The following is a 12,500-nucleotide window of genomic DNA, read 5'->3' on the forward strand; positions in this document are numbered from 1 at the left end:
TTCCGTGGCCTAGTGGTTAAAGTGGGCGGGATGTTGTGGGTTTGATAGTTGGTACAAGTAGCTCCCGTGCCAGGTGCTGGGCATTTATGTACTGTAGTGTTTGGTGTACTCAGTGCTGGTTTACAAAGAAAAGTTGTATCCCGTGCTAATCACCAAGCACGTAAAAGAACCAAGTGGTCTTTTCAAAATAAGCGCTAGCTAGGTATCGCTCATGGACTTCATTGCATCCCGCCACTGTCTCTTCCCCGTACGGTCCCTTCAGTATAATGGACCAGTCAATTGTAACCACGGACCCCCAGGTCCGAGGAAAAGCGGGGACTTTCCGACCAGTCAAGCCCGCGTAAAATCCTCGCCCTGCGGGGACGAATTGTTCGTAAAATCAACGCCAAATGTCCCCGCACCCAGGGACCCTGGTTAAAGCCCACCCCGCAATTTTGGCGCGAAGACAAAACCTCCGCATTCACCTGGCACTGCGGGGCCACCTGCCGGAAGGTAAAAACACAGCCCATTTCCTCAGCTATCCCCGGTATACCCCCGGATCTAGGGGGGGCGTGGTTACAATTGATTGGTTCATAAACACAAAAACGAGTAGGTAATATGTGCTTGCACTTTCACGGGTTTAAGCTGACCGAAGGTCTAAAGAAATACATACATAGAACAACGGTAAAACCTTTGTTTGAACTTTTGATACCACGAGACGCTTACTAGGCACTCTCACAATTCATGGAGGTGTAACAGTCCGCTGTAGGCGGCGGATGTGCGTTCATAGTATAACATTCCGTTATAGACGGAAGTACGTTCATAACTTGTACGTTTGTTTACTTGGTTGGTAATATGCAAATAAGCAAAGCCCGGTATATGTGTGGATTGAGAATTTACTGAATATAAAGATCAGCGAACCCTTCAGGGCTGAGCATGCTTTTCTCTGAAGGGATCGGTTGGTGTCTGTTTGACGTCGCACGTTACAGAGGGAAGACTCCACACATTGATCTAATCCTTGTCTATATAGTTTACTATCATTCATTACCCTATACATTAGGTATTTTACTGGCCAATGAATGTCGGTAAGGTTTTTTTTATTTCAACATATTTAGCGCAGTTAAACCTAAGTAGAATCTAATATAATATAACACTTGTGAGCTGAATCTAGTCAGTTTCTCCCATTTCTACGGGACGGCAAACCTTTAGATAAATGAGGCTAGGCAATACAAATAATTCGGTGGACAATGCCAGGTCACTTGCCAACCCGAATGTACGCCTGCCGCAACAAATTAAATAGAAATGATGTATATAGGCTTTCCCATCAGAAGGCTTAAAAAACTTGGGGTTGGTTTTGTTTCATTCAGTCAGTAATAGTTGGCGTCGGACAGTGCCAGAGTTCAAGATGAGGTAGCGGAACTCCAAAGTGCGCCCCCACTTTTGTCAAGTATTGGGATCGCCCCTGTATCCGTACATAGTACATACACATGTATGTACTTACTTACTTCAATGTGTAAATTTGACTTCGGACAACGACAGAGCTAATTGGTTTGCGAAAAAGTATCGAACATGCAGAAGCGGACCCCAAAGTCCTACCCATTTAATGCTAAATTTTAGGTCCGCCCCTGTTTATTGCCATATGTACTCACTTTGATGTGTTAATTTGACGTTTGACAGCATATTGCTTGCGAAAAAATGATTCGAAATGAGATAGGGATTCCCAAAGTGCGCCCCTCTAATGCTAAATCTTGGGACCGCCCCTGTAAATGTACGTATGTTCTGACTTCGATCTGATATCTTATAAGGGGGTATCAAGCCATGCCATTTGTTTGTCTTTCCTCAATCGTTGGCGCATTGTTAAGCTAGTGTAACAGATGGCCACAGCGGCCACGTTCTAAAGCCTGCTGAATTATATTGACCAATTTTATGGATGTTCTTACAGACCCTCGTAATATCATGCTCATGTTTAAATAGCATTTGTTCAAGCTGTCGCTCTTTGCTCTGGCACAATGTATAGAATTTCCTACAATTATCCGTGCATCACTAAGATCTACATAGATTTTACTGGCCAATCGGATCACCTCGGCCATTATCCAACAGGTATGACTTGCCGGAGATGGCCGAGTTGTTACGATTGGTAACTGACGACATGTTTTTTTCTTGAAATCAATTAATACGCTTTCATTTACAAGTACTGCTGATGAATACACATACTGTTATGTTAAGGGAATAAAAGGTTTGAAGAAAAAATAATCGCATTGTAATACTTCGAAACATTAATCCACGGGACTTACCAAATAAACATGTTTTAAGAAGTTTTGGAGCAATAGCAACGTCATTGTTTTGTATTTATAGTTTGCTCAGAATTGACTCAAACTTACTAGTAAAAATGATTGGTTTGTGTTTTGTTGGTGTACTTATAATGTGCAGTGTTTCCGCTAGCGGAACAGCTCTGATGTTTGAACTTCCGGACCGGAAACGATTTTGTCTCAGCGAGGAATTTGAGGGTCCTAAAGATTACGTGCTCGAATATAGGGTCATGAAAGGAGGAAAAAATGACGTAGACGTCTCCGTAAGAAGTCCTAATGGAAAAATAATTCATAAGAAATCGCAAGTGAAAGAAGGGAAATTTGAATTTGAAACGTCAAGAGGAGACTATCAATTTTGTTTCAGCAACGAGTTTTCTTCTTGGGTTCATAAGACGGTGTTCTTTGACCTTCGACCTGCGGACATTAACTCATTGGCTGGGGAAGCCGGAAATGAGGTTCCGTTTGTTAGGAATTCAGCGGAAAACTCTTGTGACGAAATCCACGAGACTATGACGTCAGTGATGCGATATCAACGCGACTTCAGAATCAAAGAGTCCATCGGACGTCACATCGCAGAGACGGTACATTCCCACGTGACTTGGGTTTCCCTTCTGCAGACTTTCGCCATCCTGCTGACGGGCCTTGGACAATCATTTCTTCTCAAACGATTTTTCACTGAAAAGTCTTCAGACAGTGTAATAAGTTCAATTAAGGCGGAAACTTAATAACTAGTTTCATTTAGAATACATTTACACTTACAACATATTTTAAGAGACGAGTGTCAACATTGTTATTGACTACGCTAATCATTATTCTGTATCAACAAAGTTGTAAGGTGTTTATGAATGTTACTTATATGTTTATATGAAATCACCTTTAAACCCCTTCTGACTTTATTTTTTCCCAAGCGTTATCTTCAACGATAAGGTACATACCTTAGCGCCCTAGTTCTACCTTAGTTCTGAACTGGTTCATCATCATTTGTTGGATACCAACCTTCTTTCCTTGAATGTCAACAGCAAATGGGTGGCGTAAATCACAAGCAAATTATCTGTATACGTCTATACGTGCATGTAAAGTTCGCAGTCTTACTAAATGGCAAGTTCTTCTTTGCTTGCCACGCATATATTGAGGATATGATTTTAGATTAGGTTTGTCAAGTCCATTATCTTACTAAAGGGCACGATCTTCGTTGCTTGCCACGCGTTTATTGAAGATATGATTTTAGATCAGGTTCGAGAATTTCGTGATCTTACTAAAGGGTACGATCTTCTTTGCCTGCCACGGGTATATTGAGGATATGATTTTAGATTAGGTTGCAGAAGCCCGTTATCTTACTAAAGGGCACGATGCTGTTTGCTTGCCACGCGTATATTGAGGATATGATTTTAGATTAGGTTGCAGAAGCCCGTTATCTTACTAAAGGGCACGATGCTGTTCGCTTGCCACGCGTATATTGAGGATATGATTTTAGATTAGGTTGGTCAAGTCCATTATCTTACTAAAGGGCACGATCTTCGTTGCTTGCCACGCGTATATTGAGGATATGATTTTAGATCAGGTTCGAGAATTCCGTGATCTTACTAAAGGGCACGATGCTCTTTGCTTGCCACGCGTATATTGAGGATATGATTTTAGATTAGGTTGGTGAAGTCCGGTATCTTACTAAAGGGCACGATCTTCTTTCTTGCCACGCGAATATTGAGGGTATGATCTGAGATCAGATTTGAGAAGTCACTTATCTTACTTAAGGGCGTGATCTTCTTTGCTTGCCACGCGTATATTGAGGATATAATTTTAGATTAGATCGATGGAGTTCGCAACTCCCACGCACATGCAATATGAAAGAGCCTGACTGTTTCTTTGCGCTAACTTACGACCCACACTGTCCGAGAAAAAAACGCTTCCCAAACGAAACGTTTAGCTTGTGTCTTTTGTGTCTACTGTACTGAACCAGTAAGTCCCGTCATATTCTCTAAATATTTAACTAGGCATCAGCTTCCTAGGTAATTTGCCGTAGTTACTACACCCATTTCCATGCTCATTTAAATGATACACGAGCGGGAAGCGCGAGTTGTATCATTGTATTACTTACTGTTTTGGACCATATTGGGCAGATATTTAGAACTTTGTTAAACTTAACAACGTAATTAACGACATCATTGTTAACTGTTAAAGATGATATATTTCATCATGTGCTCAAATATTTAAAGCAAACAAGTTAAACACTGGTTACCGTTCTGATATGAGAATTATTGAACAACAGAAAACAAAGAAAACCCTTCCGGTATGGTGCACATTTAAGTTAATTGCTCTGAATTATTTGGATAACTCTTATAAAAATTGTATTGGGTTAAGTAACTGTTTTGTACCATGTATCATGTACCATGGACAGCGTTCATAAAGTAACGTGCCTATAAGTGAATATCGTTGTAATGTATCCGCACGATACGCATTGCACGTACGAGCACTGGTTACCGTTCTGATAGGAAAATCATTGAACGACATATAAACAAGTAAACGCTTCCGAATATGGGACAACTTTAAGTAAATATCCTGAATTACTTGGATATAACTGCAGCAAGAATGGTATTGGGTTTAGTAACTGTTTTGTATCTTATATCAAGGACAGTGGTCATCAAGGTACGTGCCTATTAGTGACTATCGTTGTAATTTATCCGCACGCTACGTATTGCACGGTAAGAGCTCCACCCACATGTGTCCGTTCTAATTCGAGAATTATTGAACGACAGAAAAGATAAAAGCTCTTTTCAGTATGGTACAGATTTGAGTAAATTGCACTGAATTATTTGGACATAACTCTAACAAAAATTGTATCGGGTTTAGTAACTGTTTTGTACACACCATAAACCATGGACAGTGTTCATAAAATAACGTGGCTAAAAGTGAATGTCGTTGTTTTTTATCCGCACGGCCTATTGCACGGTAAGAGCTATATCCACTGGTTACCGTTCTGATATAAAAATTATTGAACGAAAGAAAACAAAGTAAACGCTTCCCAGTATAATTCAAATTACAGTTAATTTACACAAATGAGTTGGATATAATTCAGATAACTCAAGACTCGTATAAGAACAAAACAAAAATTAAGAAATACTTATTTTATTTGAACAACAGGTTTTAATACTGATCGGTATGTTCAATACTGCACAACGAAATTATATTTTTTTAGTAAAAAGCAAAATTGTAGAAAAAGTCAATACTATAAATAAATATTACACTTGTTAGGGTGTATTAAATAATATGTGTCCGCATTGATGATATTTGACAGTAATATAAAAAGACACCACACAGTTTGCCAAAATTCGACAAAATTCTTTATATTTGTATGGTATAAAATCTACAGCACTATGTAAATATAATATACAATGCAATCAATTTCGCTACAATGGCAAATGTAGAGAATGTCAGAAGTAATTCTCCATGATACGTTATGAAAATAGAACAGCTATTCTACTTGTGGTTGACTAAAATGTTTAATACATGCCGTCATAATACTTTAAATGTCTTTATTACTGACATCTGAGGCTTGAAGTAGACCCACAAAAGAAATAAAAATATATTCGTGCAAAATAGTTTATTTAAGAATAAAGAATCTAAAATTTTAATACTGTTTAAGACTGAGAATGTTTGGGTTTTTTTAATTTTTTTAAATAAATATTAAAAATGAGTGTAAAATGAGCAATGGAAAAATGAACACACAAAAATTGCAGCACGCAGCAGACGACAAAATTGATCGACCGGAAGTGAGGGCGCTTAGTGAAGTTTGTACAGTCGGTTTGTCAGGTGCATGTCGTCTACGTATCTGCAACGAAAACAAAGAAAGATTTGATATCATATAGATTAAACAGTGAACTATCTAAAGCACACGTATAAATATGTTACGATTGTATGTGACCAGGGGCGGTTCCAGGATTCGACGTTAGAGGGGGCGTTACTAAGGGGCGTACCCTTTTGACTTGCACCATTTCCTCAGAAACAAAATGTATTTGGTTTAAAGTGTTGGCAAATTTTAACAATTTCTAGTCCGAAATGATGCATTTTAGGCGTATTTTATTACTTTTCTTCTCCTATATTTAAATAAAAAGAAAACTTGGACAATTAAAGGGGGGGGGGGGGGTTGCGGATGCTAGTGGTGACATATCTATGATATGGATGGTCTTAATGTTGTTTTTTTATAAGAAACCAAAGACTTCCGAATGGTAGGACGTCACACGTCGCTCAAGGGCCCTGATTACATAAAGATCCGTAAATTTCCAAACACCGTTTTTGGCTTCAACTGCGTATAACTGTATAGATTCTGTCAATAGTCTTACTGGTGTCATGAGCACTCTTTTGCAGCGTAAGGTTTGCGACTAAGTCATTATATTGAAACAGAAATCTTAATTTAGTAAATTGCATATTACATTAAAATTAAACAAGAAAGGCCGCAAGGCGACGAAACCAGGTTTATAGCCCAAGATTGGTTGGAATGTCTTAAAATCTGACTACGTAGAAAACATGTTTCTATTTTACGAACAGTTATATACATTATACAAAGTTCAGTTATAATAAATGAACTGCAATTAAAGATATTCAGTTCAACTGTTTTTCTATTTTTTGTAACAGTGACCTTGACCCTAGAGGCCCAAATTGCAATCCAAAGAAAGGTATCCATAAACTCTTCCTAAATATTAAGTTTGGTCAAGATATGTCAACCCTAACTGAAGTTATTCGGTTTCAATCGTTTTTCTCTTTTTAGTTACAGTGATCTTGACCCTAGGGCCCTATTCGCAATCCATGAAAGGTCTCCATAAACTCTTCCTATGTACCAAGATTGGTCAAGATATGTGAACCATGACTAAAGTTATTAAGTTTCAACTATTCTTCTTTTTTTAAACACAGTGACCTTGACCCTAGGGACCCCAAAAGCAATCCCATGAAAGGTCTCCATGAACTCTTCCCTTATATCAAGTTAGGTCAAAATATGTCAATCCTAACTAAAGTTATTCAGTTTCAACCGTTTTCTATTTTTAGTAACAGTGACCTTGACCTTGACTGTAGGGACCCCAAACGCAATCCAATGAAAGGTATACATAAACTCTTAATATAGACCAAGTTTGGTCAAGATACGTCAACCGTAAATGAAATTATTCAGTTGCATAGGTTAGATTACCGCCGCTCGGCCGCCCGCCCGAACAACGACGTTTGTCATTCAAATAACCAGGTTTCACTATGTCAAAACCTGGTTAAAATATTAGTTGCATATTTCCACATTCAGCTTACTGGGTGTTATGCATTCTCCTACAACATGCAAAACATTCCGTTGCTACATAAAAGCCGCAGACCTCAGAGGCCCCAGTAATTAATCACGTGCTACCATGATGAATGTTTCCTCGTCATAAAAGAGGTAGAAGAAAGCGGATTCAATCGTAACAAGTCGGCCATTTCCGGAAAGCTTCGAGATAGGCCAATTCCTGTCGGATACTGGTCGAGGTATTCCGATTGAAGCGGATAGAAAGAAAGGCACGAGGCATGAATAAGGGCGGAGGAATACAATAAAGCAGTGGGACTGAAAAGGCGAGTGAGAATTTAGATAAATGAAAAGTATGATACGGTATTTGCTGTGATTAGCTGACAACCAGATTGCAGAAAGAGATGGCTTGTTTGGGCAGAGAAGTAAGTCGTAGAGGGAAATAGGTTGCACAATCATATGGTGGAGGGATGAAATGTATTGTATATGTGTGGGCTGACCGAACACATTTGGTGGGGGGATGGGGCCGCCTGACCGATCACATTTGCATTTGGTTGGGGGGGGGGGGCTGACCAAAAACACATTTGGTGTGTGGGGGGAGGGGGGCGCTGACCGAACACATTTTAAAATATAAAACATAAGGTGGTATATATGAAAATAGAATGAAAAAAAGAACGTGATTAAATAAATGGGCGAAGGGAATAGGCACGGAATGGATTAGGCAAGAAGAGAGAGAAACCTTAAGGAGAGATTACAAGTTTAATGACAAAGGCAGTGTAACATATGCACAAAGCCGTTCATTATATGTATTGTTCACCGTATGTCGTCTTTCATTCAACAGAACCCAAACTACCGTTCACACAAATACATGCACCCCGGATCAATGGTCGAGGAGTCGTTATTGAACAATCTTTTAAATGTTTGTCGATACGAGCATTAATAATTCAAAACAGGTAATGGAGCACCTAATCTTACTACTTATTTATGTAAATATTTCAAGATAAGAGCACTAACATGCTGATAAAAACATTTTTTCTCACAACCAAATTGTGTTAAACAGACGGTCTTTTTCAATCATTTAAATTAACTGAAATGGCCATGTCACGATGCGTTAATTATACAAATGTACATGATTGGGTAATACATGTATTTGGTCGAAGAAAGACCAAATTAATCATCAAATATTTACGAAACTAAACTTTTCATAACAATACTCCGAAGTACCAGTAGCTTACTTCTTCACGACACACTCAGTCATTTAGAAGTCAAATATTTATACTTCTCCATTGATCGAGCGTTTAAAAGTTTATGTTTGAATACACTTTAAATCATGAGAATAACTTACATAAAAAAGAAAGGCAAATAAAAGCTAAGCCTGAAAGCTTTTCTACGGACGGCCGTTGAAGCCTGAAAGCTTCTCTAAGGACGGGCGGACGGACGAAGAGGGGTGGGGGTATTAGTTGTGAGTGATTTAAATTAAGCATGGTTTAATAGACGAACAGACGGACGGTTTAATTGAGATGGTGTGCGAGTTTTGATTGAGGTGATCACGAGCTGGCGAGTATATTTTAGCAACACTCTTTGACGAGGAGTACAGAAAAAAACATTCAGAAGTTATATCGAACAAAATATTACAAAGCATGTATGGTCATTTCACGTCCATTATAGTCGAAGGTAGTAAAATAAAAAATGGCAATAAGTTACTGAAATAATTATTTTATAAGCGATCAATGCCTTTTCAAATGATACAAAAATTGTGTGGGGTCACAAGGTATCAAAAAGAACATTAATAAAACACACATTTTTACATGAGAGACACATTAAATGTAACTATACCTGGTCATTGGGCTGTTTACAAGTGGAAATCTTCTGGGCGCGTTTTCTGAGATGAGTGGTGGCAGTGAGAGGTGGGTTCCCCAGTTGGGCGGGTTCAGCTTCCCTATACTTCCTCTGGAGGGGAGCATCTGTCGGAGGGTGGAGTAATCCTCACAGCGCGTGGCGGGATGTGACTTGTAGAAAAAATCGGAGCGAGAGCGCTCGAAGCTTCGGAGCGGCGGGTCCATGCTAGGGATCCAGTGTCGCTCAGCTGCCGGAAGTTGCCTAGGCGCGAGCAGCTTGTGTCGGGGCACAGGGGCGGAGGAGCGCATATCCAGCGGCGTATAACGCTTCGTGACCCACACTGTCTCTACTTCGGGAGCATCTTCGCCGTTCTCGGCTAATTCCCTTTCTCTCTCCTCTAATTCCTTTAAATATTTACTGTACGCTTGTTTATAAGCGCCGAACGCTCCCATACTCACCGCCGCCATTTTGCTACTGTGTTGTAGTTAGGGTGACGACGTCGCTATTCGGATCGTCTCTGTCTTTACCCAGTGCAGTAATAAGTTTAAATAACGCTTAAATGACAGACATTTAAAATCGATTTATTAAAAAAGATTAACAGCATTCACATGAAAGCATATCTTTTCAGTGCAATCAGGAATTGTTTGATTTAAGTTATTGGATCGATTTTCAATACTAAATATTCAAAATAAGACAGATTTAAAACGGTTTAACCATTGTTTACTTTTATAAGCATGACTCTCACATAATAGAACAGCTAATACATTATTTATTTATATTTGTAACACAATAGCTGAATTAAACATTGAATAAGGAATTGTCAATAAATATTGACATTTTCTACTTTAAATACAAACTGTGAAAATCATTAAAGTTTGTTTCAGAATTCCTGCCCGGTATTATAAAAAAAAAATGATGTTTTGTTCGACGGATTAACGGCACAATTTTTAGGGAATTCATTTTGTTTTCACCTAAAAATCGAAAACATGACAATAAAACAACAACCCTTTCTTAAAGCTGCACTCTCACATATTGGATGTTATGACAACTTCTTTTGTCTTGGAATGAGCCAATTTTGTCGTTAATAACTGCAAACAAGTGATATAAGACTGTTGACAAAAGATCAGATCGCAGTTTTTCATATTTCAGTTCGAAAATTATTATTTTAAAGCTAAAAGCGTTACTAACGGTTTATGAAAAATGCATAAAACATCAATTTTTGAACTTAAATATGAAAATCTGCGATCTGATTTTTGTCAGCAGTTTTTTTCATTGGTTTCAATGCATGTTCGCATAAATTGGCTCGTTCAAAGACGAAAATAAAAATGCTGTCATAACGTTTAATCTGTGAGAGTGCAGCTTTAAATGTCTCAACTTTCGCGTTATAAATGAAGAAATAGCCAAGGTTTAAGTTATAAATATTCAAAATTATCATTCTAGACCATTATAAATGATAATATGATAGGAAATTATAGTGGCGACTTTCACCGCTTCTTTCTTTCAACAAAATGGGATTTTTATTATTAACATTTTTCATGAGTACGCTCGCTCCAAATCCGAGAACAAAAATGAATAAATCATATGTGGCCTATTAGAAGAACTGTACTAGTGCTTGTATTAAATTGCAGAAATCTTTTAATTTTCAACGAAGCGCAGATGCATGTGTGCACGTGTTTTTAACAAGCATTTATATGAGGTAGGAGTGGGTGGGTGTGGGGATGAGGGCGGGGGTGGGACTGTGGGTTAAACAACATCAAAAGCATAGTAGTAGTAGTAGTAGTAGTAGTAGTAGTAGTAGTAGTAGTAGTAGTAGTAGTAGTAGTAGTAGTAGTAGTAGTAGTAGTAGTAGTAGTAGTAGTAGTAGTTATAATATTAGTAGTATCAGCAGCAGCAGCAGCACTAGTAGTTTTTGTAAATGGTTGAAAGGTCTTCGCACGCAACTTTGAAGTTAATTTATATGCTGTTATATGTGTTACTTTTATGAAGTTTACTACTACTACTACTACTACTACTACTACTACTACTACTACTACAACTACTACTACTGCTACTAGCTGCTACTGCTACTACTACTACTACTACTACTACTACTGCTGCTGCTGCTGCTGTAGCTGCAACTGCAACTGCTACTATTACTACTACTACTACAACTACTACTACTACTACTACTACTACTACTACTACTACTACTACTACTACTACTACTACTACGTCTACTACTACTACTACTATAACTACTACTACTACTACTACTACTACTACTTCTACCACTACTACTACTACTACTACTACTACTACTACTACTACTACTACTACTACTACTACTACTACTACTACTACTACTACTAATAATAATAATAATAATAATAATAATAATAATAATAATAATAATGATAATAACAATTTATTTTAAGACGATAACACATCATAATATCATAACAGTATTGTCTATAAAACATCATATTTTCAACGTGGCCATCAAAAGTTTTGAAATAAAATATGAACACTTCACACATGTATACAAGAAATAGCTTAAATAACACATCTTTACAATGACATATATAGACATCAAATGAACCAATCATGGAATATCATAAATAATCAGTTGTAATTTATCAATATATTAAGTAGTGCAGCCTAGTTAAAAACAGACATCATAAATAAACGAAATATTATCAATTTATAAGTCGTAATCCTTGCACACACCGACATACCAAATTATTTGGACAATAAGTGAAATGCATTGTATCAAAAAGATAAGTTTGGAAAAGTTTTTACAAGTACTTTGCATTTTAATATATTGACATAAACAAGGAAGAGTTTATGGACAACTAAAATATCTACAGGTATCTATAAGGTCACATTTGATAAGTAGTTCACCTGGCGTTTCTCGACGAACTCCAGTCCGCGATTCGAACGTTTATTAGCCTTTCCGTGCAATCGGAACCTCTCGGCTATTATCAAACAACAATCCCGGAGCTTGCCGGAGATGACCGAGTCGTTACAATTGTTTCCGGTGGTCTTTTTTTATTTTCCCAATGTTAACCGACCTATAACCCGCACATAAACTGGTTGTTAAGGGAAACCCCTAACAAGTTATTTATTAAATGTGGCCTAAT

At 37.9% G+C, this 12,500-nt stretch overlaps 2 protein-coding genes across 2 annotated transcripts; one reads left to right on the top strand and one right to left on the bottom strand.

Annotated features, from left to right (window-relative positions):
* The first annotated feature begins 2,106 nt into the window (after positions 1–2,106).
* Positions 2,107–3,164, top strand: LOC128209733 (transmembrane emp24 domain-containing protein 3-like). Its single transcript, XM_052913908.1, has one exon. The coding sequence runs from the start codon at positions 2,369–2,371 to the stop codon at positions 3,011–3,013; it is 645 nt and encodes a 214-aa protein (XP_052769868.1). The 5' UTR covers positions 2,107–2,368; the 3' UTR covers positions 3,014–3,164.
* Positions 3,165–5,308: 2,144 nt separating this feature from the next.
* On the bottom strand, positions 5,309–9,906 carry LOC128209417 (uncharacterized). The gene is made up of 2 exons (XM_052913441.1): positions 9,379–9,906; positions 5,309–6,114 (listed from the first exon to the last, which is right to left on the bottom strand). Exons 1-2 carry the CDS (start codon positions 9,846–9,848, stop codon positions 6,066–6,068), a joined length of 519 nt encoding a protein of 172 aa, XP_052769401.1. The 5' UTR covers positions 9,849–9,906; the 3' UTR covers positions 5,309–6,065.
* Between the last annotated feature and the right edge of the window lie 2,594 nt (positions 9,907–12,500).

Source organism: Mya arenaria, chromosome 11 (assembly GCF_026914265.1).
Source record: "Mya arenaria isolate MELC-2E11 chromosome 11, ASM2691426v1".
NCBI classification, from domain to species: Eukaryota; Metazoa; Mollusca; class Bivalvia; order Myida; family Myidae; genus Mya; species Mya arenaria.

Coding starts and splice junctions, on each gene's coding strand:
- LOC128209733 (XM_052913908.1), top strand. CDS start 2,369: ATGATTGGTTTGTGTTTTGTTGGTGTACTTATAATGTGCAGTGTTTCC.
- LOC128209417 (XM_052913441.1), bottom strand. CDS start 9,848: ATGGCGGCGGTGAGTATGGGAGCGTTCGGCGCTTATAAACAAGCGTAC. Junction 6,115..9,378: donor GTAAACAGCCCAATGACCAG/GTATAGTTACAT, acceptor TTTTCGTTGCAG/ATACGTAGACGACATGCACC.